Source organism: Mytilus edulis, chromosome 4 (genome assembly GCF_963676685.1).
Source record: "Mytilus edulis chromosome 4, xbMytEdul2.2, whole genome shotgun sequence".
In the NCBI taxonomy this organism is placed as follows: domain Eukaryota; kingdom Metazoa; phylum Mollusca; class Bivalvia; order Mytilida; family Mytilidae; genus Mytilus; species Mytilus edulis.
Window position 1 is genome coordinate 75,823,163 of NC_092347.1, and position 18,476 is coordinate 75,841,638.

General features: G+C 32.2%; 1 protein-coding gene across 1 annotated transcript in view; it reads left to right on the forward strand.

Annotated features, from left to right (window-relative positions):
- Positions 1-1,413: 1,413 nt before the first annotated feature.
- LOC139521528 (uncharacterized) overlaps positions 1,414-18,476 on the forward strand; it is a 45,046-nt gene continuing 27,983 nt past the window's right edge. The window contains exons 1-5 of the mRNA XM_071315004.1: positions 1,414-1,491; positions 7,317-8,408; positions 9,578-9,752; positions 11,509-11,647; positions 17,302-17,416. Coding sequence (XP_071171105.1) covers positions 1,425-1,491; positions 7,317-8,408; positions 9,578-9,752; positions 11,509-11,647; positions 17,302-17,416 — 1,588 coding nt within the window. The 5' untranslated portion in view covers positions 1,414-1,424. The remainder of the gene's footprint in view (positions 1,492-7,316; positions 8,409-9,577; positions 9,753-11,508; positions 11,648-17,301; positions 17,417-18,476) is intronic.

Sequence of the window (18,476 nt, forward strand, 5' to 3'; positions counted from 1 at the left end):
CAAACAAAAAATCTCTTGAAAATGGAATAAAAAAAGTAAATACAAAACAATATTTTATTTTGTATTTAAGTGAAACTTTACCTCGGATCGCGAGTTAATAGAACAGATAGGATATCGGGTATTCATCCACGACACAAAATTATCTCAAACTGATAAGATATTAGAACAAGATTGTAAGCAAAGTTCTATATTGATAACCTAGCTTTAATTGCATGTTCGATATAAGGTTAATACGTGAGTATTATTGAATTTTGAATTTTTAAAGTATTGTTTTAGTAATCGGGTTATCTTATATTTTGTATGTTATTTAGAAATCAAAAGAACACTGACCACAGTTACTATTTAGAACGGAGAGAATAATAGTTTTACAAAATGTACTTTCGTTTTAGGTATATCACCGTACAAAGTTTTTGGTTATCCTTTGACTCTTCATTTCATAATTATTCGATAGACATCACAGTGAAACAATTGATAAATATTGATAGAATGAAATTCAAAACAGTGTAGCTGTGGCCATTGATTGACACATTAAAATCGTCCATTGACTGGGACAATTTACGTGAACGTTTGTCTTTTTCCATTTTCCTGTAAATGTCTTTCTATTTCATAAGATGTATATCACAAACCTTTTACCAATAAAAAATAAAACCTTAGGCATGTATTACGAAACGAAACGTATGCTACTCAGTAAAGCGGAACTTCGAATGAATGTTATAAGAGACTATGCACGCGAATCACGAACCAAGTCTCTACGGGAAGAACTCCTGCATTGCGACAAACAATAAAGAATAAGGTATACATCCGTGTGCTTAGCAGCACGTATTGAACATAAACAACACAAAGAGAGATATGCGCTTCATGTACTATTAATAAATATATTTGAAAACTTTCATTTTTGCTATTGTAATATAGTACTAGAACATGTCCCCTTGAAAAGTGTTCAATAAAAACAAAATATTTTCACAGAAATGATTTATTTATGTTTAACTTTGAATAATGATTTGATCATAATCTTTTATAATACAACAGACCACACGTTTAACGTTCATTGTTAAAAAAAAATATTTCAAAAGATTAATTTGATACATATTTGGAAATGAGCTGAAAAATAGACACAACAAGGAACATAAAGTATCATTTACAGACTATTTACCAGTAGAATTGCATATGATTGTACCACCTTTCTGATTTTGACCTTACGAATAAAATCAATACTGGAAAAATTGGCCTTTACTCTTTATGGATTGGTTATATCGAAAACTTTTTGAATACAAATTACGTGAATTGGGTGACAACGAGCATATATTTGCAACACACACACTTAAATGTAAGAATTTAAGTACAACAAGCTAATAAATACAATTAGTGTAAGTTAATGAATACTTAGATTCTTTTTTTCAACATAGTACACTCATACAGAGATAATGTCAGGATCTGTCACGGACAATGATGCATCTGGCACGGATTGGGAAAAATGGATACCTCAGATCGGTAAGACAAAAGTTTATTTTTTTTTTTAGAAATTGTATAAATGTTTGAAGGGATCCCGATGGACGATGATAACATTAAAAATATTATGTTTAAAAGACCGTTGGTTTTTCAATTTGAATGGTTTTACACTAGTAATTTTGGGGTCCTTTATAGCTTGTTGTTCTGTGTAAGCCAAGGCTCCGTGTTGAAGGTCGTACATATAATGGTTTACTTTTATAAATTGTTTTTTTTTGGATAGAGAGTTGTCTCATTGGCACTCACAGCACATCTTCCTATATCTATGTTTCCAGTATCAAATCTGAAAATTCCATTTAAACATTTTTAGATTTAATTATTCCAATTATATAGGTAAGCCTATGTGTTTGTTTTTGAGATTCAATAGTTAGGAAACTTTTGGTTGACACAGATGTGCAAATATGTTTAGACCAAAAATAAAAAAAATATATATTGGAAGCAATGATCGCACAAAACTCAATTGATATTTGTAAGATCAATTCTTGCACATGAGTGCATGGGGTTATTTGATAGCTTGACAAAAACTTTGAATTTCAATTCGTTATTGCTAAACAGTGGCAATAACTTATGTTCCATCTAATGAAGGGAGTAAATATTTAATAGCATACAAGCTTTTCTAGTTAAGGGGGCTCGCGGGTATGCATCAATTTTTTTTCAAATGTAGGATTTCGCTATTTTTTCTATAAATGAACTTTATCATATAGTTAATAGAGAAATAAAATTTTAAAAAATGGGGTCACCGTTCATTTTAGCCTTCGAAATAATTTCAATTTTTTATTACTAAACAGTGGCAATAACTTATGTTCCATCTAATAAAGGGAGTAAATATTTAATAGCATACAACCTTTTCTAGTTAAGGGGGCTGGCGGGTATACATTTTGTTTCTATAAATGAACTTTATCATATAGTTAATAAAGAAATAAAATTTAAAAAAATGGGGTCACCGTTCATTTTAGCCTTCGAAAGAAGCATGCATTTTTGTTAAGGTTCTTTTTTTCTGTTGAACTAATAGGAGAAATATAGGTAATATCGAAATAAAAAAAGAGCTAAATTACAGAAATCGCTTAAATTTTACAGTTGTTCAGTCTGAGTACAGCTTATTTGAAAATAAAAATGAAAAACATAGGTAACGGATGAGTTCAAAAAGATTTATCAATTTGAATGCTAACAAATGGGATTTTCGCACCAAAGGGAGATAATTTGAAGCTTTTTCAATGACATAATTATTTTTAGAGTTGTCTGGGGCCAAATCGAATCAATTGTCTTGGTTGATTTTTGTACCATATCATAGAGTAATAATTAATATTATCCTGATTTAGAGTAATTTCTCGCAATTTGATTGGTTGATATTGTCCTAATAAATTTTAGTACAATTTTTTATTACGTCAATTTGAATTATCTCCCTTGTACCATTGACTTAATAAAAAAAAAGCAATTTGGAGTTGCTTCCCCTTTGTTTATTTACGTCTGCAAAATGGCGACCAAACTCCGGACAGTGATCGTTTCCGTTCCGGAACTGTTTTTCTTTACTCCATCACCTTGAGTGTCGAGTAGTATTCGGGCCCGTATGCGGATCGGAACTGGAACTGCCGGGGAGTTTGAATTGCGACTGGAAGCTTAAAACGTTTTGGGCAGACGACTGATGAAGAGATGATGGACACACGGCTTAAGATAAATGCAGCAAACACAATAAGATCAAACTAAAAGGCAGGGCAGAACCTCAGGGCAATTTGAGAGAATCAGAACTGGACATAAGATTTGAGGCATATCGGATGAAGTTCACCTGAATGAAATATTGGGGCAATTTTATATAAATGCAAGAAAACCAGACGGTAACCACTACAAGATTTCGTCACTTGAATACATAAGATATGGATTGTTATGCGTTTACTTTTCTACATTGGCTAGAGGTATAGTAGTCCAAATAATTATGACGTCTGGCAAGGCTATATTTTATTTTTTTCTGGGACGCCTTCCTACAACGCTAGAAGTCATAATTATTTGGACTAGAGGTATAGGGGGTAGGGGGAGGGTTGAGATCTCACAAACATGTTTAACCCCGCCGCATTTTTGCGCCTGTCCCAAGTCAGGAGCCTCTGGCCTTTGTTAGTCTTGTATTATTTTAATTTTAGTTTCTTGTGTACAATTTTGAAATAAGTATGTCGTTCATTATCACTGAACTAGTATATATTTGTTAAGGGGCCAGCTGAAGGACGCCTCCGGGTGCGGGAATTTCTCGCTACATTGAGGACCTGTTGGTTGACCTTCAGCTGGTTTTTTTCTATGGTTGGGTTGTTGTCTCTTTGGCACATTACCCATTTCCATTCTCAATTTTATTGAATAGATATTAAAGGTCACCCCCTTACAACAAAACATTTAGCATAATAAAGGACGCTGCGTTTAACGATACAAATGTAAATTTCAAAGCAGCGACTTCCGAACTGAAAAGAAAGTTGGAGGATGAGATGACAAAAAACCACAGGGAAACTGACAAAGAAGAGAGTTCTGGAGTCATGCCAGAAGTGAAAGGTAAATAAATTTAACCTCATTTTTAATATTAAAATAAAACATATTGCCATTATTGGGTGTAATTAATTATATAGGCAATGATTTTCTTAATACAGAAGATAAGTATCGTGTCATTCACATTTACAACATCAGAAAATTGGGCCGATAAATAATTATTTACCTGAAGGAATAGCTTACAGGTTAAAAAGTTAAACATACATGTACGTTTACTTTTATAAGTTGTTATTTGAATGGAGAGTTGTCTCTCATTGGCACCCACACCATATCTTCCTATATCTATGTACGTTATTTGTCATGGTGTTCATAATGATCATTATTTAATTTCAACATATACATACATGACATATATATACTGCAATTGAATAATAAACACAAACCAGTACGAGAACATGCATAATGATAATTTCAAACAAAACACAAAAATCATTCACATTTATTAAGATTAATAAATATCACAATATTAACCAAAAATATTAAATCTTATTATCTAAAATAAAAAAATAAAAATATATAAGGACTATAAAATACATGTACCCCTTTAATTTGCAGATGCACCTTATTGCCCTGTGAGCTCATTTATATTGTATGTGTCAAAGCTTAATCCAGAAAACAACAGATTATGACAGAGACCTCGGTCCAGTTTTACAGTGTAGATGATATCTGGTACTGCAATGAACCAGTCGGAGAAAAGAAGTTAACCGTTTTCATGTCCGATCTTAGTGAAAGTGCTAACCTATCACAGATTTATACAAATCATTCTATTAGAGCTACATGTGCTACAATTTTATCAAAGAATATGTATGGTCCAGCCCAGATTGTAGCCGTCACTGGACATAACAGTGTCCAATCGCTAACTGTGTATCAACGGGTTGGTAATTCAGAGAAAATTGAAATGGGTCAGACATTGTCGGACAATTTAGTCAAGAAAAATAGTCCAATGCCAGCAATTTCTTCTACAGAAATTCTTGCATTGCCAGCTCCTGAACCAGTTTCATGTAATCAGCTGGCATTGCCTATCACAGAAAGCAGTGCAAATGCAAATGAAAATATTCAAAGGGAAGGAGGTAGAATTGACCTTTTGAAATATCTAAATGGACTTCACCCTGCTGATGATTTCGGTGAATATAAAGAAAACAGATGTGTTCAAAACAATGTTAAGTCTGAAACACGTACATGTATGCAGTCAAATCCTGCCGTACTTAATGACTGCAAATTTACAATAATCAACAATTTAACAGTCAACAAATGACACTTAAATATCATGGTGGAAAATACACTTTGTTAACTGAATTAATTTGTTGATAAAACTGTTTTAAGAGTTTGTGATATTTAACATTTTAATTTTTTAGTAATCATCTTTTGCATACAAGAATATTTGAAACATTCATATACAATTGTTATTAAATGTAATTGTTAATGTTAAATGGTTTTATTTATTGGCAGTATATTTCTATCAAAAAACAGTATTCAATAGACAAAACAGACACAAAACAAACTATTTTGACACTTATTACTTAGGTACTTTTCACTACAGTGCTGGGTAAATATAAATATATGAATCAAACTGGCATAATGTTAGTTTTGTATTGCTGTTCTTCATCATAAAGTAATATTGCCTCTCAATATGAAACAAAACCAAAATTAAGATATGTAAGATATACATGTATTTTGGATTTCAACTTGTCATAAATTTACCATACTGATCATGCTGATATGGAAAAACGATAGATTTTATATAGATATCAGGTTAAATTTGTTACACAGTGTGCTGATACATAGTTAATAATGGAAAAACACATAAGCAAGTGGTGTAATAACAAAATCAGGATAAATTCGTTACACAGTGTGCAATTGTCCTAATACGGAATTTATCGGGTCAATAAAATTCCTGTATTAGGACAGTTGCAAACTGTGTAACTAATAGTGTAATAAATAAAATTTATAACGAAAAAAAATGTTTAAATATTTTCTGAAATTTTTGAACCCTCGAGCCACCTTTAGAGGAGCTTATAAAACTTTCTTGAAATTTACTTTCTTTTTTTCAACAAGAGCATCATACCAGATCTATGTTTGCCATTTTCTCCATCTGATTCAAGGTTTGACCATGTTTTTTTTGTATCTCATTATATGTGCCTATTCTGAAAGTGCATGTTTTGTTTCCTGGCTGCAATGTCCAATTTTGTGTCCATCTAGAGAAGATGATCATACGACTGTTCTTTTCGATAATTTTAAACTAGGTATGACCCTCTGATGCTCATAACTAGCCTTAAAAATCGTCTTTTTACTCAGCTAAGTCGACTTTCCGATTGTTAAGTTATTCGCTATGTTTCTGCATCGCCCAACAAACATAGTATAGATACACCTGGTATAGAATAGATATCACAAAACTGAAAAATTTGTAGAGTTAGCATCCAATGATACTGGTTGGTTTATAATTGCCTTACGGCACTTTACCACAAAATGAACATGTAAAGTACTTGGTCACCTTAATTGAAAAAGGAAAAACACAAATGGCTCACCCGATTTAAATTCCGTACAATAATGTTAACACTATTACATATAACTATTTTGATATAAATATAAACACTTTATAACATGTGCAGTATCAAACATAATCGTTATAAAGCTCATAATATTGCAACGTATTTACGAATCCCTAGCTTTCAAATGTTTAGGATTTAAGTGTTTTGGATAAAGGTTATCCTGAAAAGGCATCGAACGTATGACACTTAGAAATGTTTATTTCATTTATCGTTATTGTAAATTATTCGGTACTATTTGTTTATTACAAATACAATGTTAATATCTTTTTTTAGTTAAAAAAACCAAGAACAGTATATAAATAAATAAGATCAATTTAAGGCAACAGTAGCATACTGCTGCTCGAAAGCCACAAATCGATGAAGAGAACACAAACCAAAACCGAGGGAAACACATTAATTATAAGAGGAAACAACAAAACAACAGAAACACCAAAGTGCAATAAAAAACAAAACGACAATGCAACACACGCAGAAACGAACGATCAGATAACAATGTCGTTTTCCTGACTTGGTACAGGATATTTTAAGAAAAAAAATGGTATGTTGAACTTGGTTTTGTGGCTAGCCAAACCTCCCGCTTTAAGGTAATGTTTATATAAAACTAAAATGACAACTTTACATGACAGGACTACAATTAAAAAAAATGGAAAACAATTCAGGACAGAGCAAAACAATAAAGTTTTAAGTCTATTTACAAAAGTCTAACATATTTATAACGAATTTCTTTATTTTTTTTAGATTCCACAGATGATAAGTATCATTTTACTTGGAAACCTCCATGGAAAAACTTTCGTATCAAAGTATGTTCCAACAACGAAATATTTGACAACACTTCAGGATTCCTTATTCCATTAAAAGTGCAGTTTTTAATTACACACCATGTATCAACAGTACACAAAATAATTCGCAATTTGGAAAGTGCAATCGTTGAAAGCATAAACTCGACCGAAGAACTTCTAGAAATAAAAGTAAAGTCACTGGGAAATGAAGATATATTTACTGAAATTGAGAGAGCTTTAGCTAGGGAAACTGATGATATTGTTATGAAACCTATTCAAAGATTAAAGTTTACATCAAGCTTAGTAGAGGAGTTATTCAAGAAGGAATTAAAAGAACAATGCATTGACCTTATGCGAGACGAAACCAATATATTCATAGTAGGATTTGATCATATGAAGTCTTTGATCGCTAAACATATTGACGAGATCAATCGACTTACTGCCACTAAAGTAGTAAAACTTGGAGATAAGTGGAAAATTGAAGCTGTCAAGTGTTTTGGAATTACTGAAACACTCAGTAAAACGTTCGTTGATGTTGTCGTTCGTCTGCAAGAAGAAAATTCTAGTGTGTATTTAAAAGGGAGAGATGTCACGATAACCAAAGCTGAAAAAGAAGTTCACAAATTGTTGTCAGATTTGTTCAACGAAAAATTACTCTTTGATCCCCTGATTCTGAAACTGTTAAACTCGAACAAGACTTCCGAATTTTTCAACGAAGTTCTTCAAAAGGAACATGTTTCAGTAGTCTGGACAGTTGACAGTACTCATCTGTATTTTTTCAGCAAAACCAAAATTGACACAGATGCAGTAAAAGCAATTGTCTACGAAAACTTTTTGACAGCAGGGTTTTCAAAATTACCCCAACATAGAAAGCAATTTTGCATTAGCAACACCTTTATTGAAATAACAAAGAAACAGCACAATAAATTGCTTTTTCTTGAGACAACCAAGTCAGGTGTAAATATTGCTGGAACAAAGAACCTGATATTTTATCTTCTTCATCAAGAGAAGTTATTCTACAACGATGATGGGAACACAAAAGAAATACAGGGTATGTTGTTTTCAAACGAAAAGGAAATGTCCATATTTTGTTTTTCATTTATTGACTAAAAAGTCATAATAAACGAGTGCCCGATGAACAATAACGTTATTCTAATTCTTGAACAATGCCTACAAACATCATAAACTTAGTCTTCTGTACACGATTTTATCTTTTTACTAAATTTCGTATAATCGTCAATTTTTTTTCAATCGGTCACTGTCACGGTGAAAATATGGCAGATAATTAAAGTTCGTGTTTTGAAGCTGAAGTTTACCGATTGTCACCTGTTTGTCAACAAGAAACAAAAAATTGCGATCACCGGATTTTTACGAGATGGGTCACACTGAAGTCACTTTGCATATGAACATATTAAAGAACTTTCTTCAGAAAAAAGTATATGTAAATAAGTTTTTATAATGAAAACTATCCATTGAGTTATAAAAAAACACATGCATTATTTTTTTTAATTTGAGGTTTCTTATGACTTTAAACGTCTTAAGGTTATAATTGTCAATCTTAAAATACGACGAAACATGCACCAATTCTGATTGAAAGATAACATATTGAAAGAACTTATCATTAATATAGAAGTCGTCTTCCCAAAATTGAAAAAAATATTCTATGATACGGGTTTGACAGTGATAGGAAGACAAACTGAGGATTCGATGAAAAAAATATCAAACACAATCAAAACTCAAAAGCATAAAAAGTCCGTTGATATCTTCTAACATAATGCATATATCAATTACATATGTGTGATTTAGTCGGCTTCTTTATATGTATAAGAAATTTGAAATGAATGTGCGATGTTTATACCCATATATCTATGTAATGTTTTCTATGTTAGACCTAAATCACCTAATTCATATTGTCACAATAATTTTATTTTGCATTCTGAATAAAAGTATTAGTAAAACTATTTCAAAACAACTCTGAATATTTTGTCTACGATACCTTTGCATACTAGTAAACTAACTCATCAGGACACAAGCATGCGTGCTAGACGCGCAATTTGTCTACAAAAGATAAATCAGTGAAGTTCAAATAATAAAAAGTAAAACAAAAACCAAAAAACAAATACAATTAGACATTAAAGAGCTTTATGAACCAAACATTCTTAAAGTGACATCAACTGCCTATATATGATTTCTGATTTACATATTTTTCGTTCATTTCAGTCGACACATTAAGCTTCGAGGTAGCTAGCATTAAAGATGAGAAAATGAAAATTGATCGTGAAAAAAATGCACTTGAGGTGAAATTGGATGAAGAAACTCGTAAGAGAAAGAATGCTAACGATCAGTATCAGTTATTGGAAAGAAAATACAAGGAAGTGGAAGAAAAGCTTAAAAGGTTCCTAATTCGATTATAAATCATATCTTGTAATGACATCTAGAAGTGAGATGAAATATATTAAAGGGACATTCAAACTTGTTAGTAGAAAAAGGCAACACCATGTCAAAAAAAGATAAAAAAAAACCCAAAAAACAAACAACAGTTTGAAATAAACAACATAGAAAACGAATAAATTACGACACAAACCTACCAAAACCCGTGTGTGAACGGGAGATATAAACTCCGTATTTGTGCGCTTCTGGAATGTTGCTACATAGTAAAGTGCATAGTTAAGTTCACAACTAGTCTCATTGGCACTTATACTATATCTTATATCTATTAAATCATCTTTTTAGTCGTAAAATTTTGTTCAATATATGACCACCCTTAACTGTATCTATTGAATTCTTTTTTTATAGTTTGATAGGGTAGATGCGTTCAACATAGTCACAAGACGTTGAATTATTAAGTGAGATAATATCATTTATATTGCAGACATCATACATATAAAACATGACTTTATGTCATTTGTTTTAAGGAATTCATTTTTTTACTCCCGTGTAACATGACCGTACGACATTTTTCAAAAATGCGAGTTTATCACTTTGTGTTATATAAATTGGATATCAAAGGTACCAGGATTATAATTTTATACGCCAGACTCGCGTTTTGTCTACATTATGCCGGCGGCACGCATTAGCGTATTGACGACGTGCTTTTTTGTGAGATCTCTAACCTCCCACTATACTTCTAGCCCATGCATATTAAACAAGCACCCAAAAAAACACATGGTAATACTACAGCAGAAATAAGTATGACATTAAAGTATCAGTTTTAGTTTCAAAAGTATTTTAAAACACGGTGCTCTGAAAAAAGTTGTGCAGAAACGGAGACACTCCCAAGCTGATGAAAATACTCAGTTTAAGGAAAGGCTCTGTATAAGATTTTATTTACGTTAGTTTTACTGGTGAATTTTGATAAATTTGATTTCGTAACTTTGACAATGATTCAAAAAGATACCACTCACATTTTGCCAGATGTTACGTCTATGTTATGCCGGCGGCACACATTGGCGCATAGATGACGTGGTCCAGACGTGTAGAGAAAATTCCGTTAGGGAAGCGTTGCATAAGTTTGAAGTATGTCGAAATGCAAAAGACGCTTGGTGAACGTCATAATTCAAAAATAATTTTATGCATCATAACAATTTTCATCTAGCTCTAGCATTTGTCAAGCGTATATCTGTTCGCTACACGCAAGTTATACAAACGTGACAAGCAGGTTGGAAACGCTACAGAAAAGTTTGAGAAACGTTTTGGGCACGTTATATACGCCTCAAGGCCATTGAACTTTTATCTGGAAGTATGAGGTGCGTATTTGTAATTAACAACCAATTATAACACGTCTCAGACACGCCGAAAGCACGACATTTTATCTACGTTAGACAAACACCAACATAAGCCACTTGGTCGCCTGATAAACGCTAATGTACGCTTCTCGTACGCCTTAAAACGCTAAAAGCTCGTTGTGCACACGATACAGATATGATTGACAAATTGAATGCGTCCCAAATTACTTGAGTATTAGCAGCGTACATAGATTTTGACCACGCACGGTTTACGTCGGTGACATACGCTGATGTGTGACGATCAGATCAAAATAGATATTATGCCAAACAAGTACAAAGTTGATGAACATTGAGGACCAACGTATATTCTATAGGATTTTTTTCTAAGACATGTGCCTGTTGATTTATACTATCAATTGATTTTAGAATTACCCTTGAGAAAGAGTTGTTACAGAAGGAAGGCAGAAGTAAAGAAGTGAATCTTTTTACACAATTGGAAGAACTGACAAAAATTAATGACAAACAGGAACATTTAATTTGTTCACACAACGAAGACTTATTTAAAGTAAGCTATTTCAACTTTGCTCATTTATCTAAAAACAAAAATCAGCCACGTTTCATATTTGTTGACCCTTCACATATTTTTTCGCTTCAATTTTGTTTCAAATTATAGTCATATAATACTTTATGTCATACAAGTGAGAGGTTTAGCTAGCTATAAAACCAGGTTCAATCCACCATTTTCTACATTTGAAAATGCCTGTACCAAGTCAGGAATATGACAGTTCTTGTCCATTCATTTTTTATGCGTTTTGTTATTTGATTTTGCCATGTGATTATGGACTTTCCGAATTGATTTTCCTCTGAGTTCAGTATTTTTGTGATTTTACTTTTTATCAAGCAAATTGAATTTTTCTTTAGTGCGACTTTTTTCAATAGTTCAAAAAATGTAGAAATTTTATCTTTTCGCGAGATATGCTAAAATGTTTCAATAACTTGAAAAAAAGATGTCATGCAATTGCTAATTAAAACTTCTAAACTGAAAAGTTATTTATATATAATACAAGTTGATTGTTTTATCACTAAATCATAGGACGAAGTGTACATTTATGCTCCTACCCACAATGCCATTACTTTGTATAACTCATTATAAAAAAAGGTAAAACAAACTTTGTCTAGACCACACACTATTGAAAAGATTGGTGACATTGTGATTTATCTTAATATATAGAGGGTTGCATGTTTTTTGTATTAATGTACTAAAACTGCATTAGGACAAATATGATTTGCAACAACTTTACGACAAACGTTCCCATTCAGTCCGATATGCGGTTAAAATAGAACAAACGAATTCAACCTCTTGTGTTTAGAAGGTAGAAAAGTAAAATAAACTTTGTATACGGTTGTCAAGATGTCATAAAAGTTACTTTCCGTAAAGTCATTATAAATATTTGCATTCACGTTGTTTAATTTTCATGTTGTACAATTGTTAACAATGCAACTTGCAAACAATCGTTTTCAAAACGACCACAAGTCAATCTGTTACGTCATTTAGGGGGTCTCCTCAAAAATTGCTACTTTTTTTTGCCCGACATAAAAAAAATCTGGGGAAAATTACAAAAATTAAGAATTGAATTGTGAATCGTTTAAGACCATTCCCAAAGTGGCACACCTAAAATTGACATTTGGACGCAATTTCAAAGTTGGATGTTATATGACTGGGTTTTGTTAATTAATTTACGCATTAAACACACGTCCTATATATGTAACATCACATGACTTTTAAGTGATAAAAACTATTTTTTTTGAATAATATTTGCCTGTTTGACCTGTTTTTTTCTAAAAAATTACATTTACACCGACAGTCATAATTTCTGTATTATTTTAAAAAGTTTTGTTACACATTTTGTTACATCTTGGTCATACAGTAACCTGGATTGGTTGATCATTGTGAAGTTGCATATATTTATATCGTTGTATTCCTTTTGTTTGTGTTAACCAATTGTCGTTCGGAATTATTTTTTATACATCATTATTGATCTTGCAAATTTTCTTGTAATTTAGTTTGTCTTATTTGTTGATTGCAGTTGGTTTTTTGTTTTGTGTCATGTGGAGATATGGTGTGATTTTGTTTTTCTTTTGATGTGTTTGCATCTTAGATTGGGATTGCACTGAGTTATTTCATGATTTCTTTTGTGCTATATTTTCGATGCATTTTTATTGCCCCACGATAGTAGAGAGGCATCATTTTCTTCTGGTCTGTGGGTCCGTTCGTTCGTTCGTTCGTCTGTGCGTCCGTTCGTCCCGCTTCAGGTTAAAGTTTTTGGTCAAGGTAGTTTTTGATGAAGTTGAAGTCCAATCAACTTGAAACTTAGTACACATGTTTCCTATGATATGATCTTTCTAATTTTAACGCCAAATTAAAGAATTGACCCCAATTTCACGGTCCACTGAACATGTAAAATGATAGTGCGAGTGGGGCATCCGTGTACTATGGACATATTCTTGTTAATCTATCTTATAGCATCTTACAATTGGCTCACTCTATTTTTCTCATACATGCTCACTATTACAAGTCAAGTACTATAGTAGTACACCGGTGTCTTCATATTTCATGTTCTTCACATGCGTATATATATTACTCGAATGTGAAACATGCAACAATACTCTACCAAAGCAAGCCAGGAAACAATCCATCATCAAGGAAGTAAGTTAATCATTTGACTTTAAAGGGGTGTGGTTTTCTTGTCTGAGCGCGACCATTTATTGTCCGCCTCCACCAAGCAAATATTTGTTTCTTTCAAAACTTAACACTATAAGGTTTTAGAAGATCAGAATTCATAATAATTTTTCTGGTTTTAAATTTTGCCTGACAACAATATTTTTTCGAACAAATTTTGGATCAGACAATATTTTTTTTGAATGAATATTACCCCTCACTCTTTTTTACAATTTGATGATAAATTTTCGTTCCCGTATGTAAATAACCAGCACAAAGACTTTCATTTTTTTTTTATACATTTGAAGACTTCAATCGCACTGTTCAAACCAATATCCAGTGACGGATCCAGAATTTTACATTTAGGGTGGGGGGGGGGCTGACTGAGCTAAGGGGAGCTCGCTCCAGTCATGATTCAGTGATTCCCTATGTTTAATCAAGCATATTTTTTCGACGAAAGCCCAGCCCCCTCCCCCCCCCGAATTCGCCTATATTCTTGAAAACGTTGTTCTTATACATACTTACCTCCATGTTATTGTCTCAAGTCTTCAGTCTTTGCACCAAACACTTACAATCAACCAAGCCGTTGCTAAGACAGTTTTTTATAATCTGTTACAGTTTTGTACAAGAGTTAGACCTTTGTTGTTTTAATAATAAAAATGGAACTAGTATGATGTTATGGGAAATATCGAGCTTGCTTGATATTGACAAATCAAAAATTCAAGTCACATGGTAATGTTTGGGATGCTTAAACCTTTGACATATTTTGTAAGTTGAAAAATGAATATACTAATTTAAAGACCTTTTTTGTGTGTTTTAAAACATTTACGGTTGACTAGCATATTTAATGTAGAATGTAAAACCTGTTTTATTTTAATAAAAAAATGATGATTCTAAAAGATAATAAAGCATATGTCCTTTTAACTGTTCTTGAACAGGACTTCAATTTAAAAAAAAAAGAAGGGTTCAGATGATCAAGTTCTTTGAAGAAGGAGAAAGGGGAAACCAATGGCACTGCTATATCATCTAAAAAATTATATAAATTATTACCATCAGTATTACAAGGCTATGAAGGATGCATTCACATCTCTTCTGTAATGGATACGTTTGACAAATTCTGTATATAAAAAAAAGTTCCTTTTGTGGCATACCTTTATTCATATAGATTATTTCTTTATATATTGCTTTCTTTAGTTCAAATTGGAATCTCAGATGAGCATCTGGTACTTTAAAACCTCTCCTCTCTAGTCCAGGCCTCTGGTCGACATGTGTACTTCAGAATAATTCCTGACTGTCAGATGTATAGCAGACTTTTCACATAACTTTTTGATAAAACTGCTGTCTATCTCCCTTTTCGACACTGCAAACATAAAAATCGAACAGGCAATTAAAAAGGGGGTTGCAACCACATGTTCACCGTACAAACGGATCGGAACTAAAAGCTCTTTCCCGGATCTGCCACTGCCAGATGTCAGATGCATCACAAAATATAAACATGTTATTAAATATACTAGAATATGAAATAAAGAAAAATATAAATCGAAAATGTTGAATTATAATTTATGTCTACGAAACCCAAAGTTCCTACATGTATTTAATTTGCCATGTTTTCAAATCATATCCAATGTTTTCATTGGTCTTCACATGGTAGAAAAATGTAGGTTATTGCATATTCTTCAGAGCTGTATCTTGAACTAATGAATTTAAAAAGAGGGGATGGATATACGTACTAAACATTTGTCTGTATTTTCAACATATCTAACAAACATGTGAGAAAAAATTAGTTTTAGAATACGAAATATATCTCATTCTGTAAACAGATATTGTAGGACTGGTATTTTGGTGTTTTTAAAAGCCCCCCACCCCACCCTTTTTTTTTGTAATATACACCACAAAAAACATTTAGTTAGGATAAAGAACTAACAAACGATAGTCCTATAATGTAAGGCTTCAGAGTTTCACTTCATTTACATTCAACATGTTTATCGGATTTTTTTTACTATCATTGTTGAACCGTTATTTTTTCTCGGATTTTTTTTTAACTTCCAATGTCGAACCGTTGAACCGTTCAACATTGATAGTAAACAAAAATTCGATAAAAAATGTTGAATGTAAATGATATAAACCTCCGTCTTATAGTAAAGGACAATATATAAGACTTCTGAGATTCATATCATTTACATTCAACGGTTTTATCGGATTTTTTTTTTACTATGAATCGTTCAACATCAATAGTAAAAAAAAATCCGATATTAAGAGGTTGAATATAAGTGATATGAACCTCCGCAGTCTTATATAATAGCACTACGGTAAATAGAATAATTGAAATTCAGTTAATTGAGTGTGGGAGGCTATTTTAATCCACTTTATGCGTGTGTATTATATAATGTTACAATGTAACAAACCTATCGAACACACCGTGAAAAATAACATTATCTCCACTGGAAATGCTTAACAACAAGATGCAAAAAGCTGCTACCTTTTTTGGCCTCTATCACATAATTATGAAAACACATAGATAGGGAATAATGTGCTTGTGTACACGTTTGAATGTGTAGGTGGCACACTCAGAACGATCGTCTCTAGATTTTATTTTTAAATTCGTCCCGGCCTTTCCGGGTTCACGTAGCAACACGTTTCTTTCCTTTCCAGCTTTTTCTGATTATAAATAAATCCAAAACATGCATTTATCCCAAAGCAACAACTATTAAACAACTCACCTATACCAATGGTGATCGTCTAATTCCTAGCTGATTCCTTTAATCGTTCCATTCTTGACAACACCCATCGTTGTAGCGTCTACCATTGGAGGTAGCAAAATTACATGATTTGACAGAATAGCGAAATAAACAAGGAGAGCAATTTTATCGAACCGCATTCCGGACTGCATGCGGAAGTTGCTGTTGTGGTCTCCTATCTATCATGCATACTAGTTTATCGAAATGGAAGCGACTTTAAACTACAAAACATACGACTGAATGACAATCTAATAACAACACACAAGACTAACAAATGGTAGGAGTTCCTGGCTTAGACCAGAAGTGGGTTTAAACATATTTTGTGAGATCTCTAACCTCCCACTATACTTCTAGCCCATGCATATCAAACAAGCACCCAACAAAACATATGGTAAAACACAGTTCAAAAGAAATCAGAGTCCGATTATGTTACATAAGAAATCCATGGAAACAATACTTTCAGCTTCAACTAAGGACAATTATATTTGATAGATATCTGAAATACTACAGCAGAAATAAGTAATAAGTATGACATTAAAGTATCAATTTTAGATTCAAAAAGTGTCAAAAAAGGTGTGGAGAATCAGAGACACGCACAAGCTGATGACAATACTTAGTTTAAGGAAAGGCTCTGCATAAGATTTCATTAATGTTTATTTTACTGATGTAATTTAATTTCGTTACTTTAACAATGATTCAAATGTAGCACTCACATTTTTAAGACTTTTTGAGTAGTTTTATTTTTAATTCTTTATTTCACAGGGAAAAACATCCAGGGCTTCTTCTGACACAAAGAGTAGACTCATACCAGGACAATTTTTGCAGCAATGCCCAATCCAACCATCAGGATCTCAACAGCTACAATTTCCAAAACCTGGTAAGATTACAGGTTAAATGTAAAGTCATTTTCATAGTAGATTCAACATTAAAAATTAGAAAATATTTTATGTTATTTGTTACAATCCAATAAATTACAATCTTTCGTAACACTTTTAACCACTTATTTATAATTTCCCATCATTAGAAAAAGGTAGTTAACCATTGATGAATTTGGCTATGATTGTCTTGTTTCTTTTGATCGTATAGTTTCTAGCGTTTCTATGTGTTTATACAACAATACACCATCGGAGACTAGTAAATTTGTAAAGTTTGAAAAAATGTTTTGTTCGTTTATTGGCTAAAACCCATTATTATATATGATGAAAAACGTCTTGACTGACCAAGAGTTTTAACAATGGTTAAGATAATAAAAAAAGAGGAGAATATAATAGCTATCGTAAGGTCAAGCTATACAAAAACTGTTGGATGACAATACTTTAAATTTTTACCACCAAAACAGCAGTCACAATGTCTCTGTTGATATCGTTTATATTATTTGTTCTATATTTTACTGTAAATTGACATTCGTGATATTTTATATTACTCGAATAACAAGATTTCTACGAAATTATCCGTTATTCAAAATAAAGTGATGTACATTCTGAAAATTGTTGTATTTCAAGGAAGAAGAAATGTTTATCAAATCATACCTTTATTGGCAAAATATGAAATTAAGAAAAAATGTGGTATTTTGATTTATTTATATGCAGAAACTGTATATATAAACTGGCTTATCAGTTGACAACCGATCGACAATTGCTACGATTTAATCAAAGAATTAGTTTATAGGCAAAACATAACAAACAAACAAGTAGTATGGGATATAGCGGTCACATTTTACATCGAATGACGAGATCTGTCATATTAATACTAAACTAAAAAGTCGATGATATATTAAATCTTACGTAGTTTGAAATCTTAAATCTCAGAATGCGATAGAGATTCCTTGGTAGATATGGAAGCGAAAATATATCTTTTTGTTGTTGGTGCTTTTGACTTGTTGCCTTATATCATAGCTATACGCTTCCGTAGATGAAAGAAAAAGGGAATTTTCATTT